Source organism: Callithrix jacchus, chromosome 1 (genome assembly GCF_049354715.1).
Source record: "Callithrix jacchus isolate 240 chromosome 1, calJac240_pri, whole genome shotgun sequence".
Taxonomy (NCBI): Eukaryota; Metazoa; Chordata; class Mammalia; order Primates; family Cebidae; genus Callithrix; species Callithrix jacchus.
The window spans coordinates 143,847,060-143,873,222 of record NC_133502.1 but is presented as its reverse complement, the minus strand read 5'-3'; the positions used below and the strand labels follow the sequence as shown (position 1 = coordinate 143,873,222).

General features: G+C 49.2%; 1 protein-coding gene across 2 annotated transcripts in view; it reads left to right on the top strand.

The window, feature by feature from the left end:
* PAX5 (paired box 5) overlaps nucleotides 1–26,163 on the top strand; it is a 185,314-nt gene that overhangs the window by 126,406 nt on the left and 32,745 nt on the right. Inside the window, exons 8-10 of one of the 2 annotated variants that reach the window (XR_013526846.1) lie at nucleotides 10,574–10,675; nucleotides 17,459–17,705; nucleotides 18,434–25,365. Coding sequence is in view for 1 of the 2 variants with exons in the window: in XM_008999523.5 (XP_008997771.1) it covers nucleotides 10,574–10,675 (102 nt within the window). In the remaining variant the exon portion in view is untranslated. Of the gene's footprint in view, nucleotides 1–10,573; nucleotides 10,676–17,458; nucleotides 17,706–18,433; nucleotides 25,366–26,163 lie in introns of those variants that run through there. The other variant, XM_008999523.5, reaches the window with a different exon arrangement.

Below are 26,163 nucleotides of genomic sequence, written 5' to 3'. Positions count from 1 at the left end.
CATTCCCAGTGCCCTTCCCCTCTGGGTGAAATATGCCCCCTCTGCAGCTACCGCCAGCAGCACATCCTCTGCTAGTGGCAGGTCTGGACAAAGGGAGACTCCGGAGCAGCCCTGTTCAAACTGTCACACACTTCAAACACCAGCTGGAACGAATGAGCCTGGAGGCGTATGCATGACGTGTACACACGAACCCACATGTGTGTAGCAGGACGAATCCCCGCCCCAAGTCCTGGGTATTGGGCTGTTTCTCCCCCTCTCCCTAAGGTGGCAGTTGTTCACTATCATCTGCTTTGGAGTTTGTTGAAAATCTTCAGCTCACTTTGTTGTCTATGGCATGGCTCACCTTTTCCTACACCAGGTGTCAAAATATACTCCAGAACAAATTAAAATCATAACACTTGTACAAATATGAAGTGAACAATATATAATGAAGTTTTTTTGTGTTTTGGAGATGGAGTCTCGCTCTGTCACCCAGGCTGGAGTGCAGTGGTGCAGTCTCTGCTCACTGCAGCCTCCACCTCCAGGGTTCAAGCAATTTTCCTGCCTCAGCCCTCTGAGTAGCTGGGACTACAGGCTCGCACCACCATGCCCCGCTAATTTTTGTATTTTTAGTAGAGACACTGTTTCACCATGTTGGCCAAGATGGTCTCAAACTCCTGACCTCAAGTGATCCTTCTGCCTCCCAAAGTGCTGGGATTACAGGTGTGAGCTGCCACGCCTGGCCTAATATGAAGATTTTTATTTCATTTGCAGACTGACCACTCCCATCTCCTTCTGTAAGTCCGTTATGCTTAGCCTCCTTTCACCCTCCTTTCAACTCAGGGGCTCCAGGGAGTCTGACACTGTAGGTGAGAGTGTGGAGGTCATGAGAGCAGGCGCTGCCATATCTGTTTCTATGGGAATCAACACCCGCCTTCTTTTCCATCAACATGGGGGTAAAATGATGCCACTGACTCACAGAATGTTGCTGTGGAAAAAACCCTCAGAGGCCATCTGTTTCCACTGCTTGAGTGTTCAGATGGGAAAACCAAGGCCCAGAGAGGAGGTGGAGTTTACCCGAGGTCACACAGCAATCAGTGTTGTCTGGAGTGTGCAGGCTTCCTGGACCTTCTCCAGCAGATAAGAGTTGCTAGTTCGCAAAGGCCTCTGCCTTTCCCAGCCAGCGCCACCATATTCCCTTATAGCCCCAGCCTTGTATGCTCCAATCTCCCTCCTCTGGGCAGGACCTCTTGCCCCAGGGCTGTCAAGGCTGGCAGACCCTCTTGGGCCATCAAGCCATTGCCAACATCCTGCCCCCACATCCCCTCTTGTTCACAATAATTAATGGCTGCTCGATGGCTTGCGTCCTTCTTTCTCTCACTCACACACACAGTCAGGTGGATGGAGGGGGAGTTTGGTTGGTGCCCTATGGTATTCAAAGTGAAGGGTTTTCACACTGTCAGGGTAATGAATTCTGCAAGGGTTTGAAGCGAAGGACTGGGAGGATTTCTGTGTCATGTGTCTGGGAGTGACAACCCCCAGTGGTTAATTACTGCCACACGATGAGAACCGAGCTGGTAGCAAAATGAGATAAGTTCATTATGAGCTAAATTTGAAGTTAATTGGATTCACATTCCCCCCTATTAGTGTACATAGAGAGAGCCTACCTAGAAATGGGCTCTGTGAAAAAGAAAAAGTTGCATCTAAGCAAAAACTGATAAATCAGGCCTAGTTATTTGGTGGCATTCATGATGAAGGGCTTTTCTGAGACGTTGATGCGCCGGGAACCATAGTTCCTTCTGAGGAGCAGAGCCAATGTCATTTGATGAATTTCATCTTGGCAAACATTTTTTGAGCACCTACTGTGCGCCAGGCCAGTGCAAGGAAAGGAGGGATGACAGCAGTTCTTGGTCTCTGGGGACTTCCAGTCTAGAAGCCGGAGAAGGATGAGTGCCCAGTGCTGGGGTAATGTGAAGGAATCTGGTGCCAGAATGCCTCCATTCAGATAAGGCTTCATTTCTGACCAGCCATAGGAGCTTGGGCAGGTGCCTAATCTCACTGCATTTTAGATTCCACATCTGTAACATGGGGATAACAATAGGGCTCACCTTACAGAGTTTCTGAGGATTAAATGCATCAATATCTGTAAAGCACAGTGAATAGTGTTTAGAACACTGCCTACTGTAGAGCCTTGTCTGGCATACAAGAAATTCTACACAAATATTAGCTGTTGCTATTATTATTATTATTATCATCTGTGTAACCTTGGACACGTCAAGTACTTGGGAGAAATGGGAATTATAACCACAACCTTATGGAGTTGCTGGATTGAATGAGGCAAGACACAGAAGTGCCTGGCCAGGGCCTGGCTCGTGGGAACCTCCAAGAAGGCTGGAGCTCTGTCAGCTGACCAGTCACCAAGGTGGCCCAGATTCAGGGTACAGGGTCAGAGACCTCACTTCTCCATGAGAAGGGTAACAAAGAGTTTGCCGACATGTTTTAATCCTGTTACAGAGAGCACCATTGTTACACTTCCAATAAATACCCTCTTTTTCCAATTATCGAAGAAAGCCCAAGGCTCAGATCATTGTATTACCTGCCAAAGGGCACACAGCTAGTAAGTGGTGGAGCTAAGATTTGAAGCCAGGCCTGTGTGACTCCAAATTCCACCCCTCCCTGCCATGCTCAGGGGGCTAGATTTGGCTCTGGAGGCAATGGGGGAGCCCGTGTGAAAGAGAGAGCAGATGTGGGTGACTTCCTGCCCCCACAAGCCTGTCGCCTGCAGAGCTGGCTAGAGGTCTTCTCCCTGGGGGTGGGTCTGCCTTCTGGAGTCCAGGTCTGCCACCAGCATCAGCAACAGCTTGCCTCTGCCCAGCCCGCTGTCTCCCCAGATACAGCCTGAGACTTTATACCTTCCCTTTATTTCTTTGCCTGGTGAGCATTCCAAACTCACTCACCTTCTGGGGCCAGTAGTCTACTTTTGTCCCTTCTCTACAGTCCCCACAAGGCTTTCCGTTCCTCATTGGGAACCTGACCTTACACTTCCCTAAGGGTTCTGACCTGAGGTGGTGAGAGGATGGCAGCCTCCCACAGAGGCCTGGGGAGGCAGCTCCTAGGCTTCACCTGCCCATGCTGAGGCCTACCAGCTCCTCATTCTCTTATGCAGGTGTGCAGTACCATGTGTGTATGTACCACTATTTATTCACCCAGCTCCCGATGTTTGGGATTAGATCGTTTCTAATAGTTTGCAGTTACAGATGATGCCGTGACAAAGAACCTTGTCCATACGTTGTTTATGTATTGTTGAAGGTATATGTGTCTTCAGGGTAAATTCCTGGATGTGCGATTCCTTGTTCAAAGGGTCAGTGCATGTGTATTTTTGTTTGATATTGCCACATGCCCCTCCACATGGGGTTGTACCATTTTGCAACTAACTTGCATGCCTGGCATTATGAGTGAAATTGAGCATCTTTTCAATTCATTTAAGGGCTGTTTTGTATATATACACGTCATATGTGTATATATATGTATTTGTGGTGAGTTTTATGTTCATGTGTTTTGCCCATTTTTATGTGAGATTTTAACAATCTTTTGGCTTCAATATTTACAAGGTATTGACACATAGGAGTAGCAGGCCTTTATCTGTTGTATATGCTGCAAATAATTTCTCCCAATTTGTCATTTATCTTTTGACTTTGCTTATTGTTGTTTTTACCAGCCAAGAGTTTTTGATTGCTAAGTAATCCAGTGTCTCAATCTCTACTGTATAATGTATCTTCATTGTATCTTTTTTCCTATAAAAGTAAGTTTATTTGGCTTAAAAATCAATTTATTTAATAGTATTTAATGTTACGTCTTTCTTACATTTTTGGTGTCAAATTACCATTTCTTTTTCAAGGTGATGGTGACAATAGATGGCAATTTAAAAGTAATAGCATTATTGAGCTGTAAGTCACATCCCATACAGTTCAGTCATCTTAATGGTGTACAATTCAGTGGTTTGTAGTATAACCACGGAGTTGTACAGTCATCACCACAGTCAGTTTTAGGACATTTTTACACCCCTCTAAAAGGCCTTACAGTCATTAGCAGTCACTCCTTTCCCCTCATTCCCCAGCACCAGCCCTAGGCAACTACTAATCTACTTTTTGTAAGTAGATTTGCCTATCTTGTATATTTATATGAATATATTCATACAATAAGAGCCAGTCTTTTGTGATTGGCTTCTTTCACATAGCATAGTCATTTCAAGTTCATTGTGAATGTTACTACTGTAGTTGTATTGGTATTTCACTCTGTTTTATTGCCAAATATTCTGTTGTATGGACATATTACATTTTCTTTATGCATTTGTTAATTGATGGATATTTGCGTTGTTTCCACTTTGGCTATCCTGAATAATGCTGCCATGAACATTTGTGTACAAGTTTTTACATGGACATATAGGGTATACACCTAGGAGTGGGAATTGCTGGGTCACATGGTAACTCTATGTCTAAGAACTGCCAGACTTCTCCAAAGTGGCTGTACCATTTCCTACCAGCAGTGTTCAAGAGTTCCCATTTTCCCCATCTTTGCCAATGATTGTGACAATATGTCTTTTTAACTATAACCTTCCCAGTGGGTATGAAGTGGTGTTTTATTGTGGTTTTCATGTGCATTTCCCTGAGAGCTAATGATGTTGAACATCTTTTCATGTGCTTGTTAGCCATTTCATTTATTTTCCTTTAGACAAATGCCTATTTAGATGCTTTACTCATTTTAAAATTCATTTATTTGTCTTTTATTGTTGAGCTGCAAGAGTTCTTTATATATTCTAGATACAAGCCTTTTATCAGATGTACGATTTGCAAATATTTTCTCCCATTCCATGGGTCATCATTTCACTTTCTTGGTGGTATCTTTTGAAGAACAAAAGCTTTTAATTTTGTTGAAATCCAGTGTATCTATTTTGTTGTTGGTGGTGTCATATCCAGTAAACCTTTGCCAAATCCAAGGTCATGAAGATTTATGCCTACATTTTCTTCTAAGAATTTTGTATTTTAAACTCTTACATTTAAGTCTTTGATTCATTTTTGAGTTAATTTTTATAGTGGTATGTGTATCTGGTTTTGAGTCATAGTTAGAAAGTCTTTCTGCACCTGAATTAGAAAGGAATTCACCTGTGTTTTCCTCTAGTACTTGTCTAGTTTTATTTTTTTTACATTTATTTCTCAGATCTATTTGTAGTTTATTCTTAAATGTGGTAGGAAGAATTGATCTAGTTTATATTTTTTCCCAGATGGCTCTCCGTTGTCCTAAAACCATTTATAAAATGTCCATATTTTCCCCAGTGATTTGAGATCCTACCTTCATTGTATGCTGGATTTCCATATAATCTATACATTGGATTATTGGGTCTGTAATCCAATATTGATTGGATCTTTGGGGCCTTTTTTTGTATTTTACATTCTATTCCATTGGTTTTCTCTTCAGGTGCTGGTATCACAATATTAATTATAAAGACTATGTAGAATGATTTAGCATCTGGGAGGGCTAGTCCCCTCAAGAGGAAACATTTTTAATGATCTTGTAAGAGTAGCATTTAAGTAGAAATTATGAGTTCTGAGTTGAAGTCCCTGTTCTACCGCTTACTCTGTGACTTTGGGCCTGGCAAACCTCATCCCTGAGCCTCAGTTTCCTCACCTGTACAACAGGGCCAGGTCCCAGTTCTTCCCCTTCCTGTCAGGATTGCCAAAGAGTGAGTTATTTTAAACCAAATGTGTCTCTTCTGGAGGAGTTGTCTTGGTCTTGAGTTTCACAATTCGCCTGGACTCCTTGCCAATAGTAAGCAAAGCCAAGTCTTGGTTATTCTCCCTGGTAAGAGAAGGCCCCGCATGAGTTGGACAAGATGTGCTTACATGCCATTAATAGGAGGAATTATTAGAGGAACTCAAATCGATTCATTTTGTTGGTTATTTGCAAACGTATTATGGGCCATCAATAACATTCAGTGCCATTGCAAATGATACAAATAATTTCTTCCTTGGTAAAAAAATGTGAAAGAAATGTGAGCCTTGAGGTCACAGCATGTTTAGAAGCATTAAATCTGGTTTCCCATCCCAGTCCAGAGGCTTGAATTAGAGCTAAGAAGGGGCAGTAGTGTCTCCTTAGCTGCGTTGTGTTGACAGGTTGTTAAACACCCCCAACCCTGGTGAGACGCCTGAGACATGTTAGGAAAGGGACTGAGAAGGTGAAACTGCCTGTGCCCTCCGAGGTCACAGACTCTTCAGCTTGGTTCCAGGAGAGTTCTGATGGGCCTCAGAGCAGATTTGAGGCTTGAATTCAGAGTGGGTTTCCCAGCGAGGGGTGGGGGCAGCCTCTACCTGGATTTGGATAGGTGTTCTTAGAGGTTCCAGGCAGCAAGCTTTTAAGTAGAGAACAGTGATGACATTTATTAAATCTTGTGTCAATCAGCAATTCCCACAACATTGCTGCTTAGCAAATGCCCCTGAAACTCAGGTCTTAACATAGTAATCACTGATTCTTGCTGATGCACCTGGGGTCGGCCGGGGATTGGTTGCCCCAGGGTGGGCTGGGCTCCAGTCACAGGTTGGGTCCACTTCTGCTCCACTCGTGCCCCCTCCTCCTCGGATCTGCAGGCTAGCCAGGACACATTCTCAGGGTAAGGGAGAAGGGCACCCAGCCATACAAGCATACATCAAGCTTCTGCTTGGCAACTGTCTGCTTCCATCCCACTGGCCAGAGCAAGGCACATGGCTGAACCTAAACTTAAAGGTCGGAGGAGGCCACTGTGCTCCAGCAGGAAAAGCTGCAAAGGGTTCCTTTCAGTTTTTCATAAAACTGAATTTATTTGTTTTAAAACCAGTTTAATATATGTCCTTCCTACTTTTTGGTGTTAAATTGCTATTTCTTTTTCAAGCCGATGGTGGTGAGGGCGGGATGAAGGACTGATGCCAGTAATTCCACCTTCCACACTGTGCCATGTGCTTCTCGCATGTCTTGCCTCTGCCTCCTTACTACAGCCTTGGGAAGAAGGTATGCTGCTGTGTGGCTGCAGAGATAGCACAGGGCAGGGGTGGAGAGGGCAGGCTTGCAAGCCAGACTGGCTGCATTTGAAACCTTGCTTTTTAATCTTCTAGCTGTGTGACTCTGAGCAAATCACTTAAACGCTCTGTGCCTCAGTTTCCCACTCAGTAAAACAGGGATAATAGCAGCTCTCTAATAGGGTAATTGTGAGGAATAAGTGAGTATGTGTGTGCCTAACTCACAGTTTACTCTCTATAAGTGTTGGTTACTATCATCCCCATTTTAAAGATGAGGAAACTGAGGCTCAGAATGATTTAGGGACTCTCTTAAGGTCACACAGCTAGTAAGTGGCAAATCAAGGACGTGAGCCTGGGCAGACTTGACACTCCTCTTCACTGTACCCTGCTGTCTTCCTTTCTCTGGTGAGCCTCAGCCTCCCGGAGACCTCCCCATGCAGTGTCATAGGTTTATGCTGGGAATTTTGTAAGCCATGAGGCTATGGTGGAATAATGCTGCTCAACAGCCCACACCAGTGCCTGGCACACTGGAGCAATTCAGGGGGTTGGGAGGACACAGAAAGCTATCAGCTTCTCGCCCTTCCTTGCAACTGACAACCCAGGCCCTTTGTTTTCATGACTAGTCCAAGGAGAGTAGATGCAGCACAGGTGAAGCCTCTGCTTCTAGGGACTTGGCTTGCATAAAACTGGAGCCATGGACAAGGCAAAGGAGCCCCTCTATAATGGGAACACAGAGGCAGAGTGATTTGTAGAGTGTATGTGGCCATGTGCTAGCTCCTCTGAGTGCACACTGCCATCCTGGTGGGCTAGGAGGGGGAACCTGAGAACGAAATGAACCCCCAGCATGATGGCTGCTCAAGTCCTGCACAAGGCTAGAGCTGACACAGCCCATTACCTGGCTGTTTCACCAAAGTTTTCCATTGGTTCTAGGAGATGAACCAATTTTCTTATGATTTCCCAAACCTAAGACTTATTTAGCTAATGATAATCTTGGGTTTTCCCCTGCCCTCTGGTGTTTATTCCTCTTGTGTTTCTGTCTTATCTTATTGTACTGGCTAAAACTTTCAGAACAATTTTCAGTGATAACATTAATAATAGGTTTCCTTGACATGTTCTTGACATTAACAGGAACTCTCCAAGTATCTCACCAATTAAGTACGGTATTAACTTTAGATGTAGCATCAATATAAGAACAAGGAAGTATACTTCAATTCTAATTTACTAAGAGGTGTCATAAGGAATTAATATTGAATTTTAGCCAATGCCTTTTCCACATATCTTATATAATCATGTAATTTTCCTCCTTTGATACATTAATAAGATGTGCTGAACAATGCTTTAATATTGAACCATCCTTGCATACCTAGAATGAAACTTATTTGGTCATGGTACATTATTCTTTCTGTAATATTGCCCAATCATTATGATAGTAGACTTTTTATATCTATATTAACAAATCATGAGATTAGTTTTTGATTTTTTTTTGTGCTGCCTTTGTTAAGTTTTTAGATCAGGATTATGCTAGCTTGGAAAAATGAATTGGGAAGACTTCTTTAGTTTTATATATCCTGGAACAATTTAATAACAGAGGTATGTGTCTCTTGAAGGTTTAAAAGAACTTGCCAAAAAAGAATAACAAACAAAAACTTTCCCAAGAAACTAAACGGATGAGGCACTTATTTAAAAAAAACAAAACCGTATTCTATTTCTTCTAAGATTATTGGGATGTTAGTATTCTCTGCCTCTTCTTGAATTACTATTGGAAATTCTTGTTTTCCTAGAAAATTGTACCTTGAGATTTCTATGTTTATTTGTGTGGAGCATATTTCTTTATATCTTTAAATATCATCTCTGGTTACATTATTTGTTCATTCCTTATTTTGATTATCTGTGCCTTTTTTTGCATCTTGATAGATCTGTGTATTTTATTGGTCTTTTCAAATAAAAATTATTGGGTGATGTACTGTTGTCTGCTTTTCTGTTTCCTAATTCATTCTTTTCTTTTTTTTGAATGGAGTCTCTCTTTGTTGCCCAGGCTGGAGTGCAGTGACACCATCTCAGCTCACTGCAACCTCTGCCTCCCAGGTTCAAGCGATTCTCCTGCCTCAGCCTCCCGAGTAGTTGGGATTACAGGCATGCGCCGCCATGCCCAGCTAATTTACGTATATTTTTCAGTAGAGACAGAGTTTCACTGTGTTGGCCACACTGGCCTGGAATTCCTGACCTCAGCCTTTCAAAGTGCTGAGATTACAGGTGTGAGCCACTGCAGCTGCCCCTAATTCATTCTTTTCTGCTTTTATTTTGTTGATTCCTTCCTCCTTCTTTTCCTGGGTTCATTTTATTGGTTTTTATCTGGCTTCTTGAGTTGAGTGCTTTGGTGAGGCACTGATCTTCTAAACCTTTGCTCTAGGGATCCAGGTTTTAAAACATGTGTAACAGCAGCAGAAACTGTTGGGTTTCAGAAATGAGCCAGAGAGCAATGCCTCATTGGAGGAAGGATCCACTCCCAGGAGGCGGGAGACTGACTCTCAGTCCCAGCCTTGCCTCAGGTCAGCCGAGTATCGTTGGGCAAGTCCCCTCCCTCTTAGCATCCTCTTATCCAATGAAGGCAGCCAGGCAGGGTGTGAGCATTTGTACCAGGCAGGCTTCTACTGGGATAATGCCCCTCATCTTTAGGAGGCAGATTTGGCAGCACCCCCTTATGTATTCTTGGCCTCTACCCCGACATGCACACCCATCAAAACTGTGCAATTGAATTTTCTTTTGCACGATGGAACCAATCAGCAATGGTGACTGTGTCCCAGCTGAGAGACATGTGGAGACTCTGGACTCATGATCAGAAGCACAGTGGCCTGCATTCGCCCGTGGGAGTGTGCAGGCCCTGAGGGCCGAGGCCTTAACCTCCATCTCCCAGCACCAGAACAGTGTTTGGTACTGGGAGGTGCTTTCTGCATCTTTGCTGAATGAATAAACAGCTCTAGGCCAAAAGAGGAAGAATTCTGTACTAGACCAGATGTGGGACTATAGGGTTTGAGGCAGATATGCCCCCTCTTCACTATGGGGGGGCTACTGAGGAGAGGAGGAGGGAGGCATTTGAGGTGGTCTTTGAAGGCAGGTGGTGGCGGGCTGTGTGCAGTTGGAGGAAGGGGGACTTTGTGCAGAGGACGTAGCAGAAGCAACAGTGTGGAGGTGGAGTGGTCCCAGGCATTCTTGGGGAGTAGAGTAGGGAGAGCTGGCTGGAGTGTGCTGGCACCTGCACTGCCCCACCTCCCCAAACAGGAGGTTCCAATTTCCCAGGGACAGGCCACAGCTCTGACTCTGTTCTTGCTGAGTGGAGCCAGGGTGGCTGGAGATGTGTGTGCATGTGTGTGTATTTGTGTGTGTATGTGTGTTTGTGAGAGCGCATGTGAGCGACAGGGGGGAGCTGGGGGCACATTGCCATTCAGCGTCCAAACGTGACAAATGTGCAGAAGCGTGCAGGGAGCTGTGGACATGAGCGGCTGGCCGCAGAGATGCTCACCCTGTGATTTGTTGCTTTGATTCCTCAGGCCGTGACTTGGCGAGCACGACCCTCCCCGGGTACCCTCCACACGTCCCCCCCGCTGGACAGGGCAGCTACTCAGCGCCGACGCTGACAGGGATGGTGCCTGGTGAGTTTGCACTGTCGGCGTCTCCGCAGCAGGCAGCGGATGGGGTTTCGGTGGGGGGGCATCCCCCCAAACAGCCTGGGTGACCTCTACGCTTCTGAGAAGCAGACCTGAATAAATCAGGCAGAGGTCTGCGCTCTCTGCAGCTGGGCCTGCAGTGGGCCCTGGACCAGCCAGCAGCCGTACCAGGGAGGACACTGGGGGCAGGGGGGAGGGTCTTTGACTGTCACTCAAACAGCGCCTCCTTGGCCACACGGGGAGTCTGAACAAAGAGGGTGCAGGGGCTGGCTTCAGGTCACCCTGCCAGTGTGGAGCAGGCCTTCTCCCCAAGCTTCCCTCCCTCCTGGCCCCCACCCTCTCTCTCCCACACAGTCGTGTGACATGAGCAAGTAGAAGGCTCTAGGGTGCTCTCGGTGGCCTTACTCCTTGGGGTTGGGAATATTGGATGGTGGAGTTGTCACTTGATTCTAAACGGAACACCCTGTGGCCACTGGAACCTGATCGCCCCTGGTGTTGGGGAAAGTGGGGCTGGCTGCCTGGGTGTTAAGGGCATTCCCACAGCAAAAATACCCAAAGTATTCTTTTCTGAAAGATGTTTCTAAAAATCAGGGGAAAAAATCAGACCTCGATTGGAAGTTGTTACATTTCTTTAATGAGTTAGCATTGTCTCCTTTTAAAAATTATTTCTAAAAATTTTTATTTAATTTAATTTTTAATAGACTAATAATTCAGTTTATCTGTGAGGTACAGTGTGGTGTTTCGACAGTGTGTAATTGTGGAATGATCAAATCAGGCTAATTCACATACCCATCACCTCAAATGTTTATCATTTCTTTGTAGTGAGAACTGTTAAAAACCTCTCTTCTAGCTGTTGGAAATATGCAATGCGTTATTAACTCTAGTCACCATGCTGTCTCTTAGGTAGAGTCATTTGCAGGGGCCACACAGCTGGTTTCAGGGCCTGGTCTCCAAGGGCTGTATCTCCTCCTAACACACACTCTTGACTCTCTCTGGCACTTAGGCTGGGCACAGTGGCTCATGCCTGAAATCCCAGCACCAGGGGAGGGGGAGGTGGGCAGATCACTTGGGACAAGGAGTTCAAGACCAGCCTGGCCAACATGACAAAACCCTGTCTCTACTAAAATATATATATATATATATATATATACATACACATACACACACACACACACACACACAAACACACACACACAAATGAGCTGGGCATAGTGGCACATGCCTGTAATCCCAGGTACTTGGGAGGCTAAGGCACAAGAATTGTTTGAACCCGGAAAGCAGAGGTTACAGTGAACTGAGATCATGCCACTGCACTCCAGCCTGGGTGACAGAGCGAGACTCTGTCTCAAAAGATAGTAATAATAGTAATGAAATAAATAAATAAATAAGGGAGCCACCTCTTAGAGGGCCCCACTCCAGACCTGCTGAAGCCGTGCCCCTGTCTCCCGTACACTGGGGAGAGCCTACAGGGTCAAGGGGACAGCCCACACCCCTCTTACTAGCTCACACTGGAGTCTTACCCAAATAGGTCCAAGCCTCTTCCCCAGGGCCATCCTCCTAAAGCCAGTCCATGTTACTGGTGTGTGCAGCCCTGGGCCTGGGGCTGGCTCTTTGTCGGGAGTGTGGATGGAGGTGGACATGAGGGCTGGGTGTCCACACATGCATGTACAAGGCCCCGCGTGGTGATGAGGAGCCCGGCATGGAGAGCTCAGCAGGATGGATCCTAGCCAGGGGGGCTCCCGCCACAGCCATGTCCTGGCACAGAACGCCAAGGAGGCCCAAAATTCCACATTTGATCCTAGCCTTCCAGGTTGTTTCAAAGATGTATTTAACAAGGTAGGAGGATGGAACATATTTCATTTAACAGTTTGCTAGCTCCATTGATGACTTTTAAATATGAGACACGTGGAAAATGGCCTCCGTGTGTATTCTTGTCCTGGGCCTTGCCAATGCCGGGGAGACCTGCCAGGTTCCACCTGCAAAACCTTGGTCTTTCTGCTGTGAGGATGGACCCATGGCAGATCACAGAGGTGGTGGGACACACACCATCCTTCCCCTTGCCCCCAACCCTGGCTCCTCATTTTCCAACCTTTAGCAAGTCCTGGTGTCCTTGGGAGATGGATCTCAAGCCGTGTCCGTGAATAGCCTATCATATTTATGTAGGGCCTTATAGAACACAGACTTACCCTGAGTCCCATGATGCAACAGCCTCACAAGGTGGGCAGGGTCAGGAGAGTAATCCCTGTTTTCCAAAAGGACCAGAGAAGACCCAGAGAAGCCACGGAATCTCTGGGGGCGATGCAGCTTGCAGGTGGAGGACTTGAACCCTGGTCTTTGGCCCCTTCTACCTCCCTCCCAGCACTCCCCACACCCGGGAGCACTTCTTCCTCTGCACTGGGCTTCCTGGGTGTGCTCTCTGATTCAGTCAACTCTAGCTTATCTGTCATGGCAGAGGGGCAGGGACAGGCCTGGAACCTGTTCTGAGAACAAGTCAGTGGTGAAGCTGAGGCTACTGGGCTGGTCCTCTCAGCTCCCCACTGGAAACCCCAGAGGCGGAGTTCAGAGAAGCAGCTGAACTTTGCCAAGTTTATCCAAATAGAGCCTGCCCACTGGCCCCCAGGATTTCTCCATCCCTCATTACCAGGCTCAAGACACACATGGGTGCAGGCCTGGCAGAGCCTCCAGTGGGAACCGATGGTGACTCCTTGCCCATTAATTGGGCAGCAGGAATCATAGGCCTGAGCAGGGCACAGCCTCGCCAACCTGGCAGCAGCTGGACAGGGGTGACCCCGGGGCCCCATGGGACTCTGTCCTTGGGCACAGAGGAGGTTGCACAGTGTGGAGGGAGGAAAACAAGCGTTTCAGCAGAGGAGCCTGCTGCCCGGGAGCCCATGACTCTTCCTTCCCTCTCTCCCTACATTCTTTCCTCCTGCCTCCTCTTCTCCCATCTTCCTCTTGCCCTGGCCTCCTTGCTGTCTTTTCTCTTACATCCCCCAGCACTTATGTAGTGCCAGGCCTGGCATCAGAGCTGGGATTCCAAGCTCAGCTGCACAGCCCTTAGTTCCAGCTTCTCAATGGCCAAACAGGGTCAGGTCTTTGGGACTCTTGTTTCCAAGAAAATTTCCAAATCTGTTTCTTGGGTGGCCTGTGCACACTGTTTTTGCAGACATTGCCCCCGACACTGTCCCACAGAACAGAGAGAGCCCACCTTTCAGCAGAGCAGGGGCCCTCACCCTGGTTGGCCTCAACTTGCCTTTCTGGCCTCTTCTCCCAGGCTCCCCGTCCCTGACCGCTCTCTGGTGCCCAGCACACCTTGGACTCCTACCCATCAGTTCCTTCATCATTCTTGGATGGCTTCCCACTTTGACCTGTCAGAATCCAGCTTTACTCTTCAGGGCTGAGCACAAACCTCCCTGCTCAGAGAAAGCTTCCCAGATGGCCCCCTCTGGTGGAAGATGCCTGTGCCTGGCTCTGCTGCAACATGGCCCAGCGGGTTGAAGGCAGTCAGTTATGCCACGTCCATCACTCTCACTGGGACCTTATCAGTCTCTGCACCCTTCATGGCCTTCCTCCCTTAGCCAACATTCACAAAGAGAACACACATCAAGTCCTCTTTGAGAATGCTGGCTAAGGGAGAAAGGCCAGGGAAACTATACTGACCTGTGTGTTAGTTTACTATGGCTACTGTAACAAATTCCCCAAAACCTGATGCTTAAAACCACAGAACTGTGTTCTTTCACAGTTCTGGAGCACAGGAATCTGAAGTCAGTATCATTGGGCCAAAATCAAGGTGTCGGCAGGGCTGTGCTCCCTCTGGCGGCCCTGGGGAGCCATTCCTTCCTCTCCAGCTTTTGTGGCTCCCGGCATTCCCTGGCTGCAGTCGCATTGCTCCAGTGCAGGAGCCTTCAGTGTTCCCCTGCTCCATCTTCACGTCGCCTACAAATCTGCCTCTTCTCTCTCATACTCTCTCATATGGATACGTACGCATTTAGGTCCTACCTGGAGGATCTGGAATGATCTCCCTATCGCAAGATCCTTAATCAGTCACATCTGCAAAGACCCTTTTCTCCTTTCACCGGGAGTCACATTCACAGGTTGCATATAAGAAGCTTTCCCATATCAGGCTCCAGGGAGTAGGATGTGGATATACCACAGCCCGCTGGAGAACTTCAACTTAGTGTTTGTTCAGATTCTGATTCATAACCTCTTGGGCATCCGAATCCAGGAGGCATTCATTGAATTGTGATGGTGCTGAAGGCGATGATGCCATTCACTGACCCCGAGGGCCTGTTGGCATGTTTGGAGGAAGAAGTGGAGCAAGGCTCCGGGACACCTGTGTCTCTCATGTTTGTCTCTCGCTGCAATGGTCTGTTTTGCTACGAGGTCCCTTTCACTCCCTCCTGGCCTCTGGTGGGCTGATGGTGCAATCTAGAGGGAAACCCAAAATCTCTGGGGTGTTTCCCACTGCAGGCTTTAGAAAACATTTAGCTGCCACTACTTTCACTTCTTTTTCTTTTCTTTTCTTTTTTTGAGGCAGGGTCTCACTCTGGCTGTCGCCCAGGCTGAAATGCAGTGGCATGATCTTGGCTCACTGCAGCCTTGACTTCTTGAGCTCAGGTGATCCTCTCACTTCAGCCTCCTGAGTAGCTGGGACTACAGGCACCTGCCAACATGCCATCTAATTTTTGTATTTTTTGTAGAGACCGGTTTTGCCATGTTTTCCAGGCTGGTCTCCAACTCCTGAGCTCAAGCAATCCTCCTGCCTCAGCCTCCCAAAGTGCTGGAATTACAGGTGTGAGCCACCGTGCCCAGCCACCACTTCATTTCTAAGTGAAGTCTTTTATTGTCAACGTGCTTGGAGGACAAACAGAGGAAGGCACACAGGCCTCCAGACTATGCTTCCACAGCTGCACTTTGGGGCCTGAAAAAGTGGACGTCACATTTTTCTGTATTAAATGTCAGCCTGTTAGCTTGGACTCATGTTCAGTTTGAATTCCGATTTTGTCATCAGAGTATTGTCTGCCCCTCTGCCTCCAGCGCATCCGCATGTCTGCAAAACATAGCTTCCTGGTCTCTTAGGAAGAGACTTCTAGGAAGATTCAGTAAACTCTGCAGCTCTGAAAACTCTGCATTGCCCTTTGCTGAGCAGTTATGTTGAAGAAAGCATCCTATATTAGCTTAGAAAGGAGACAGTTTTCAAATTTTATTTCCACCAAGTCCCAGAAAATGCTGAAAGTTTTGCACCAAAGGTTTCATAGTGTCTTGATCAGTGTAACTAGCTGATTTCTGCCTGAAGATAATTTGCCACCTAACAGATATTGACGTGGCATTTGAAATTCTTACAAATTCTGGACTAGGGAGTTCACCGCCCTTTGGCTTTAGTGAGTCTGAGACACAAGGCTCTATCTTTGAGGAAACAGTGGGTGCCCCATCCCACATGACCTGCCAGAACAATGTGCACAAAGGCGCTAGGTGGACCCCTGTGGTCCTGGACACTCTACTTGCCATGGACTGATGGACATCTTTTCTAGATGCCTTTCAATGGAGGCACTCACTAAACTGATGGCTTTTATTTTTTTAAAGAAGAAGAAGGTGAGGGTGCAGGGTGGAGTGGGGGCCTGGGGGCAGAGAAGAGGTGGACCAGGCAGGCACAGGGGCCACAGAAGGAGTGAGAGGCACCCACAAGTTCCTGTGCCTAAAGGCTCAGCCCTCCTCTGCCCTCTGCCCAGCCTGCCTGGTCCCATTTCACCCATCTGGGTTTCCCCTCCATAGAGAGGCCTTTGCCAGTGATCAAATATATATGAGTCTCCCGTTGCTGCTGTAATGAGTGACTTAAAACAACAGACAGTTCTCACCCTCCCATTCTAGAAGTAGGTCTCACTGGGCTGAAGTCAAGGTGTTTGCAGGGCTTGTTCCTTCTGGAGGTGCTAGGAGGGAATGGTTTACTTTCTTGGCCTAGCTTATTGCTGCCTGCATTCCTTGGCTTTTGGCCCCTTCCTTCCTTGTTGAAACCCGTGATGTTGGGCTAAGTCTTTGTCCGGCTGCTCCTCCTCCCTCATTTGTTTAGAGAACTCTGTGGTTCCCTTGAACCCACCTGGATATCTAGGATAATCTACCCATCTTCAGGACAGCTGATTAGCACATTTCATTTCATCTGCAACCTAATTCCCCTCTGCCATGTAACCTGACATAGTCATGGGTTCTGGGGCTTACGATGTGGACATTTTCGGTGGGGGACCACTATTCTGCCTGCCACACACCTCCTGAACCAGGACTCCCATCATTCCTCTCCCAGAGCTTCCTGCTGTTTTCGTGTGCAGCACTAAGCCCAGCCAAAGTCTTTTAGCATGTGGTTTACTCGTTCCTCTCTGGCTTCCTTGTATGATATGTAAGAGCTGTGCAATAATCAAGGCTGTGTCCGTCTTGTTCACTGCTGTGTCCTTAGTTCCCAGCACAGTGCCTAGCACCTAGTAGCACTCAGGACACAGTAGCTGAAATTAAAATGGGGAACTTTAGGCTGAGCTGCCAAGGAGAGCTTTGCCAGGTCTGTGTGGCCCCAAGTCTGGGGCTGGGGTGATACAACCAAGGAGGCTGGGGCTGACCCAGGACTGGGAGTGGTAGCACTGTTCGAGCGGCCATCATCTGGGGAAGCAGGGGAAAGCTGGGTGGTTAAGAGCATGAACCTGAGCATGAAAACTCTTAGAATTCTGACTGGCACATGGAGGGACATGTAAGTGTTCATTATTATTGCTGTTATTATTTACACAGGGGCCTGGGCTGGATAGGGCAGTGAACGGAGAACCTCACACACATGCCTGAAGCTCAGATCAAGAGCTCTCCAGCAGAGCCCATGCCCCCTGGAGCCCATGGCTCAATGGGAGAGCCAGTTAGAGAAGAATCCAGCCACAAACAAGAACTCTGCCAAGTAGGAGTCGGGGCAGTCTCCAAATGCAGTGGGTCTGGAGCAAACAGAGGCAGCCGTGGTTGTGCAGCTGACAAAGGTGTTCTGGCAAAGGTGACCCTGGAGCTGGGCTGGGAACCTTGTGTGCTTGGCTTTCTGGAGAGGAGGGTGGGAGCTCTGGGGTGGGGCAGAAGGTTAAGCCTAGTGGCTGTGTGGGTTCCCAGGGGTGGGAGTCCAGCCCAGTCAGCCCAGGCCAGGCAAGTGAGATTGGCAGGGAGGGGAGCCAGTTGAGTGGAGGCTGATGGCCAGCAAGATTAGGATCTGAGCTTGGCAACTTTTGGAGGCCAAGTAGACATGCAGGTGAGGTCTTCTGCAGATAGGTGGTAAAGCAGGCCAGGAGCATGGTGTGAGACCCAGTCCAGACAGATGTGGAGATGCCCCAAGAGAAGCGAAGGGTGCTTCGGCAAGAATGGAGCTTCACCATTATTAGCAGTGACCACAGACGAGCTCTGAGAGCTCTCGGAGCTTGCCTTGCTGCTGGCTGAAATGACAGCCGTGCAGTCACGGAGGCACTGCTTGTGTAAGGTCGAAAGGGTATTGAGGTTCTGGAGTGGGGTGGAGAAGGTTTCTTTTGCGGTCTGGCAAGACCATCCCTGATTCTGCATCTTGCCTGCCTGACAGGCCTGCCCTATGCAAAGCATGCGGGCTTAGGGGTGGGGGCCGCAATACCAGGCAGGGTCCTGCCTCAGCTCAGCAGGGACACTCTGTGCCATCTGACATATGATTTCCGCTCTCTGAGTCTGGTTCAACATGTGAACCAGGGGAAAATATATCCTGCCCAGTTCCATAGGCATGGCCAGGACCAGTGAACAGGATTCAAGGGCCACCCTTTTCAGCCTTGTATCAAGAACCTTTCCTTCAGTCCAAGGACTGAAGACACTGGAATGGGAAGACTTGCGAGGGTCCAGCAGACACTGGTGAGAACTTGGTGGCGGGGACTTGACCATCAGATGGAGATAGGACCAGTGCTACCCAAGCACCTCCATGGCCTAAGCCCCAGGCTCAGGGAGCGTTTGCTCAGGGAATGAACAGGCTTTGTTCTCAGCACTAACTTCCCACGATGAAGGGGAGTTCTGACTTTCTTTCTAAGCTCTTTTCTGGGGCTCCTGGTAGCTCTCTGGCCTGGGCACACTATCCCTTTGCCACCCTGGGCCTGGGCTCTGGGGCACATACCTGTTGCTAGTTCCTGACTCTTTGCTGCCCTCTAGTGGCCCCCAATTACTCTGCCACATCAGGAATATAGACTTGACCCTGGGGAATTTCCAGACACAGCCAGGATGAAATGCAGGTGGCCATTCATTTGTTCATGCATTCATTCATTCTCCAGACATTTCCTGAGGGAACATGGCTGCCAATTCTGGGCTAGGGGGTGGAGTTGCCGACACAGCCTCTGCCCTCAGGGAGCTCACAGTCTAGTTGGGGAGATGGGTAGAAGAGAATCCAGATGTGCTAGGTTAAGAGCTAAGACCTAAGAATCTGTAAGTGTTAGGGAAATGCAGGTGAGGGCTGCTGAGTCTGCTGAGGAAATGCAGGGGAGTGGGAGAAATCAGGGTAGACTCTCGGAGGAGGTCATTTGAGGAGGACCTTGAAGAGTGAGTTTGCCAGTCTGTGAAGCTGGAGGGATATTGTTGGGTAAGGGACGAGTGTGTGAGAAGCCCCAGGGGGACCAGAGAACATGGGCATCAGGGAGGGAGCTGGGAGTGACCAAAGCTTTGTGGTGCTGGTGGGAGATGAGCTGGAAGGGAAGGCTGAACCTAGGGAAGAGGGACCCCAGTAAAACTCACACTCAGCCCTGGCTGCCCCTTGCAGAGGGCAGGCTCTGCCCAGGTGGATGTGGACACCAGTCTGAGTGCCAGAGCTATCTGTGCCCTCATAGGGTAGGGGACGAGGTCTGGAGTGATGTGATCGGGACAGTCTATGTGACTGAAGATCCAGAAACCCTGCATTGAAGTGATGCTGGGAGTTAGGAGGAACTGATACCACACGTAGGCTTTCTCAGCTCTTGTCTGCATTTGGAAAGAAAATAATTACGAAAGCCTCAGAGATGGAAAGGACTCGGGAGATGAAGGTCCTACTTGAATTTAAGAGACCTGGATTCTGATTCTAGCTGCCAGATACTCACAGCATTATCTTGGGACATGACCTTGGGACTTCCTGCTTTCTCTTAAAGCAGAAGGCAGGGCCTGGGGAGGCTGGGCTGGATGCACCCCAGGGGCTTTCTGCTCCTGCCATTCGAGGTTTCTAAGTCAGTGATGTTTATGCCTGCTGATGTCAGCTCCTGGCCAGACTGGAGGGCTCCCTGAGCCCTGCCATCTCTGTTCTAAGTGAGCAGCAAATGCTTCCAAGTTCCCTTCAGATCTGGGGCTGTGAATGATAAGGCAGTGACCCTGGGGTGTCATGTGTAATCTGGTAATCACTTCCAAGGGCTGGACTGAAAGAGGGGAGCCTGAAGACTCGCTAACCTTACATACTGCTCCCATGTCTCCATCGAGAAGGCCCCAGAAACTGCTGGGGTGGGGCAGGACTGGCTTTCAGGGCCTGTGCACCTGGGAGGAGAGTTCACAGACCAGAATCTGCAGCCTTAGGGTGAGAGAGAGGTAGTAAAGATCACCATCATTTGTTCCATCTTTGAAAGCAAAGAGTCCCTTTTGGGAGCATGGAGATGAGGCGAGAGAATATCCTAGGCTCAACAGGCACCGGGAAACGTTCTTATTTCCCATGACCCCATCGCAAGAACAGGTGAGAAGCAGAGTCTCAACTGGGAGAATACCCTGTCCAAAGCCGGTGCTCTCGGGCCCGCCTGGGAAGCATGCATTGCTGGGTGAGCTCAGAGCCAGGGCCTGGGGGCAGCTTCATCTGCTTCCATGCTGCTCTGGGCTGAGTCTACTTGTTAGATTTCCCCAGTTTCCAGCTCCTTCTGATGGTGGTTGGCAGGACCCAGATCCAACTGCACCAACCCGGTCATGAGTATGTGAGAACATGTGTTTGGAATCCTAACTTACCATTTCTTCCTGATGTCCTTTTACTAATGGTGTTTCTTAAAAACAGACAACAAACAGAACAACTGGACAATGATGGCTTTTTAGGAGATGAAGGGGAATGCTATCAGAATTTGCTTTAGAAGAAACTGAAGCATTGGGTGGCTGAGGCAGGGTCAGGGTAGGCCTGGAGGACTTGGAGGCTCTCCCAGCCCTGAGAGGTTGGGGGTCCCCAGTTAGTGCAGAGAGGAGCCTGGAGGTACACAGCCCAAAGTGAAGGCATTCTGAGGATGGTGGCCTTGCTGAATGTTGGACCTTCTTATCCTAAGTCCTGATGGCCAAGACAGATTCCGACCAGAGACAGAGTGGACATGAACCCAGGAGATAAACTTCAAGGACTGGAGGAGGACTGCAGCCCAGGAACACACAGGCCTGGCCGAGTGGCGGCAGGAGCCATCCTCAGCCACTGCCACACAGCAGGTGGCACAGCAGCCTGACACGGGGCCTGGGGTTTAAGCCGTGCTGCTAGGGGTGCCTCCCAGTAGTAGCACTGCTTGCCAAAAGGCCTGCCAAGAGGGCCGGTGGCAATTCCCTCTGTTTTGTGGTTGAGTCTTAGTTGGGGGAAAACAAGGAGAAAGTACTTTGGGGTTGGCTTACCTGGAGGTGGGATGGGAAGGAAAGGCTGAAGCTCTCGGAGGAGCCTGTACCAGGCAGCCCCTGCCTTGAGGGCACCAGATGCAGGAGTATCCGGGGCTCAGACCAGCCCCTTCATCCACTGGACAGTGGCAGTCTGGCCCTTTGGGGCTTGGGGCCCAACACACTTCTTCCTTTTTCTTTGACTTTTTATCACATTATTTACAAGTGCATCTCCACCACTACCAGGCTTGAGCTCCTGGAAAAGGTGGTTGGTGTCCCAGCCAACTTCCCACAGCATCCTAAATGGGAGTGCAGGGCCATGAGCATCTGCATGTGCCCGGCATTAGCCTAAGGACACAAGATCAAAAGCCATGACCCTTGTCAGGCAAACCTGTGAAGGGCTATGGGGGCCAGTTGTAGTAACACGCAAGCCCAGGGTCTCTGGGAACACAGAGAAGGGGGATCCAGCTTAGACTGGGGATGTCAGGCATAGAGAGGTTCAGAATCTGTATGGCAGGGCTGGGTGGGAGGCATGTCTAAAGGTGCTTTTGCAGAGAGTTTTGCTAAGATTGAGAAAACACATCAAAGAATAGGGGCACAGCTAAAGCTTTCCAAGTCATCTGAGGTTCTGCCCTTAGGTCATGGGAGGAATCTAGGAAGAGACAATTTTCAGGTTTGTTGTTGAGAGAGAAACATATGTTAGCCAGTGGGAGGTAGAGTGAGGAGGGAGGAGCTGAGTGTTTCAGGCCGGGCAGGGACAATGGAGACAGACATGTGCTTTGCTCTGTACATACTGGCGTCTTTCTGAAACCCAGCTTTAGTCTACTGGGACTGTTGGAGTTTGACTCCCTTTGACTTGCTGGGATCTGCAGCCCCTGTCTCCAAGACCCTGACAGCTGTCAGTCTTCATCTGGACCAACCGTGGCCTCTAGCCCTGAGGGTCGCTCCACCTGGGATACTGCTATCCAGAGAACTTCTGGCAGTGCCTGAAGCCCCCAGGGCAGTGATAGCCAGTGGGGCTTGGCTCCTGCCTTCCAAAAGGAGAGTGTTCTCAAACGAGGCCAAACCTCCCATGTCTGGAAGCTCATTCTACCAACAAGCCCCATGCTTCTCCACCCCCAGCCTGCATGGTGCTTTAGAGTGTGTCAAGGGACACACAGCTGTTAGCCCCAGTTGCCATTTGAAAGCATGTTGTGAGGTTGGAGTGTGCATATCCATCTCAGAGGCAGGCTGATTGGCTTCGGGGGGGGGGGTTTGCCTTGCCAGGGGACATGGCCAGTCAGGGAACAGCTGGCCTTGGGGCCTGGAACTTAGGGTCTCTGAGCCCCTGGTGTCCATGGACACTGAGAGGGAATGGAGACTATCTATGGGCTCTGGGCCCAGGGAAGGCACTGACTCAGGGATATGGGTGGCCTTCCTAACTCGAGTTCTTTTATGGCCCAGGAAGAGCTCATCCCACTGGGACACCAGGGAGCTCACACTTGCAACTCCGGTATACTCCTTTCTTCCTCCCCATCCTCACCTGTCTGTGTTTGACATATGCTCCTAGACCCAGATTAAAGGCGCTCTCTTACAGGAAGCCTCCCACCCCAGTTCCTCGCCTCCCCACTGTGTGCACCCGCAAGGCACTGCCCATGGTCTGCCGTAGGGACCCAGTACACCCGTCTCCCAGCTGCTTCTGAGGTCAGGGCTGCCTGGAATTCCTCTGATATCCTGGCCCAGCCTGCAGTAGGTGCTCAGTGGATGTGGGTGGAATTTATTGGAATATAGCACATGCCCCTCCCTATCTTGCCTGGTCCAGAGTCCAGGGCTTAGGGTCCAACTGTGTAATTAAACAGAGCTTGAGCACCACTGAAACGCCCCCAGTCCTTCTTCCAATATTTGCTCTGGCTTCTCACAGGAAGACGCTGTGACAATGGCCCTTGTTACCCTCTGTTTGAGTTATTTATTTTTTTCACTTTTCCCTCCTTCCCCTCTCAGGGGACTCGCCTCTCGCCCTCATCCCTCATGTTTTCCCTTTCACTTGACTGTCACTCTCATTGTCCTCCCGGGGCCGGGAACGCAGGGTGACAGGCAAGGGGAGCCCAAACGGGCTGGGGAGGCAGGAAATATAGTCATTAATGGGACCCGCGAAGCCCAGATGTCCTCCCTGAATGCGGGTAATTTGTTTTTAATGAAAAACCATGCGGTGACCCTGAACAAATGAATTTTCTTTATAAGGAGTCTATGAGCAACGGGCACAGATAAAGGGCCCGAAACAGGGAGACTAAATCCAGGGCTTAAAGAAAGAGAGAAAGGAAGAGGGAAGGAGTAGAAAAAGAAGAGAGATGAAAGCGGCTGGAAAGGAAAATATGAAATGACAACTGTGTTACCACGTCCTTTGCCTGAAGAGCAATCCCAGGTCAAAACTGCCGTGGGCATTGTCCTGCCAGGGCAGGGTGCCTGACCACTGTGGCCATCTTGAGGTCTTGTTCACAATGATGCTAAGAAGACGAACCCCCATCTGGACAGAGCTTTGCTATTCACGAGCCCCTCTCACGTGTAATTGTAGCAGAGCCTCATGGTAGCCCCATTTTACAGAGGTGAAAACTGAGGCTTAAGTGGGTTGCTAGGAAGTGGCTCAGCCTAGATGACAAGGGAGGGACTTTGCCAATTTGGAGTGTGACTCTAAGAAACACTGTTTTACAGCTCAGAAATTGCTTTCATGGTGTGACACAAGGAGGTCTAAGCAGGGACACCAGGTGTATACCGGGGGTGGGTTGGCGCCGTTTCCCGTGGTCCGTAGAACCGTGCACTGGAGCTTTGTGAATGTACACCTCTTCCATGAGCACTTTGGGTGTGGGCTTCCTGGGAAGAGAAGAACTCCCCAGGAATGAGTCAGAAACATTTGGAAAAACGAATGCAAAGAAATTGGAATCTAGCCTTGGGAAGCAGGAGACCAGCTACGTCCCACCTGCCACCCCATTCAGGACCTTCTGTGGGCTGTAGAGTCAGCCACTGGGGGCAGCAGCAAAGACATTGATTCGACAGCGGCCCTAGCCAAGGGCCTTGCCTTTGGCTTCGGGAAATCCACTCTGCAGGAGAAGCTTTGAAGGCTGTTAGCCCCTGTGTAGATTGAGCTGTGCCTGCTGGGGGTGGGGGCGTTTAACCCCCACCTCAGAGAGGACTGGAGAGGCCCTTATGTGTTCCATAGCTGCTTTTCCATCCATCACTGATGGACAGGACTCAACCTTAAAGATCAACCCAGGACTTTGCAGATGAGGACAAGGAAAGGACTTGTTCAAAGTCACATGGCAAGTCAGAGGGAAAGCCGGGGCCCTCTTTCTGCCCTATTTTCCCCACCCCCCAGTTCCTCACTGAAGCAATAAAAACGAAGCAATTTTGTCTCCTATCCTTCCGTAGAACCTGTATAAAAGGGATGGTTCCTGGGTGTCCTGGTTCTACAGCAACCCAAATCAAGGCCCCCACCTTCACCCCAACTTTTGTGGTGCTCTTCCTGAACCCAGATCCTCTCCCTGGTCCTGGGACCTGGCCAGCTACAAAAACATCTTCTCTAGGGCCTCAGGCTTCTGTGCCTGAGTGGATCCAGGTGACGGTGGGCTCCCCAGACCTGGCCCAGGTTGGCCTGAGACCTGCAGGCATGCAGGGTTAGGTAGCCAGACACAAAGAAATGATTGTTTTCTGTTCTTGGGTTCAGTTTCACTCTGGAAGTCATGACCCAGTTAGAAAATCAGACAAATAGAAAAATCTGACCACAACGCCGGCTGAGGTTCTGAAGTCTTGGTTTCTATTTAGGCCTCTGCCTCGAATGCTCCCCGGTGAGGCCTGGCCCACCCGGGCTTCTTCAGCCACCAGAAGCAGACCTTCCTCACCGCTGGTTTCCCCCTAATTGACGAATTATTCCCTACTGACTTCCAAAATGGATTTGAGGCAGCTTCCTGACCTTTCAATAACATCAGACCCAACCTGAAATCCCTGTCATAAAATAGGAGGACTGCCAGTAGTTCCCGGGGCGGGGAGGGGAGCAGGAGTGGATGCAGGCCCGCCCCACCTGCCCAAGGGTGGGCAGACTTCACAGCGTGGCACCACTGAGTGGTCCTTCGTGCCCAGCTCTGCTCCTGGAGCGACCCACGCTTTGCTGCTGGGAGCTGGGAGCTCACTTTTTCAGAAACAGCTCCTGTCTGGATGTATTCCAAAGCAGGCTTACAAAAACATGCTTTAAATCAAAAGAAGACTACCAGAAAAACTGGGACAAATTGTGGTTTTGACAGTGGACAATTATAAATACTGGGAGGGGTTACTGGTTGGCAAATAAACTCCTCTGGTGAAGTCTTGGATTAATTACACCACCCGTGAGCTGGCCGTGTGCGGTCTCTCTCGATTGTCTCCATTGGTGGGATAGTTCCGGTCTTCCTCCGTTTCTTCCTTCTTTCCCTCTCTCCCCAGCCTCTCCCTCTGCCCTCCCTCCTTTCTTCCTTTCCTTACTCCTTCCTTCACTCATTCATTCATCCATCCAACAACAGTCCCTGAGTCCCTCCTGGGTGCTGGGCCTAGTTCAAAGAATGGGCACAGAAATGACTGAGTAAATTTCCCAAGACCTAGGAGAATCACACGTGCTACCTTCTCAGATGGAAAGAAACCAGCTTGCATGTGGAGGTTCTGCGGGATTGCTAGGCCCAGAGGCTAGGCAGAGACTACGGGGGACAGTAGATGGCAAGATGTGGGCTGAGCTGAGGGCTGCTGACCCTGATGGATGCCCTGAGCAGTGCTCGGCTCTGGCGGGGCTCACCCTGGGCCTCCCTGGGCAAACTAAGGGAAGCCCCTGGAAATCATAGTCTGAATTGGGTACCTGGCCGTGTGTGCAAATAGGGGGTTCTGTATTTAGGAGTGGGGAGGAG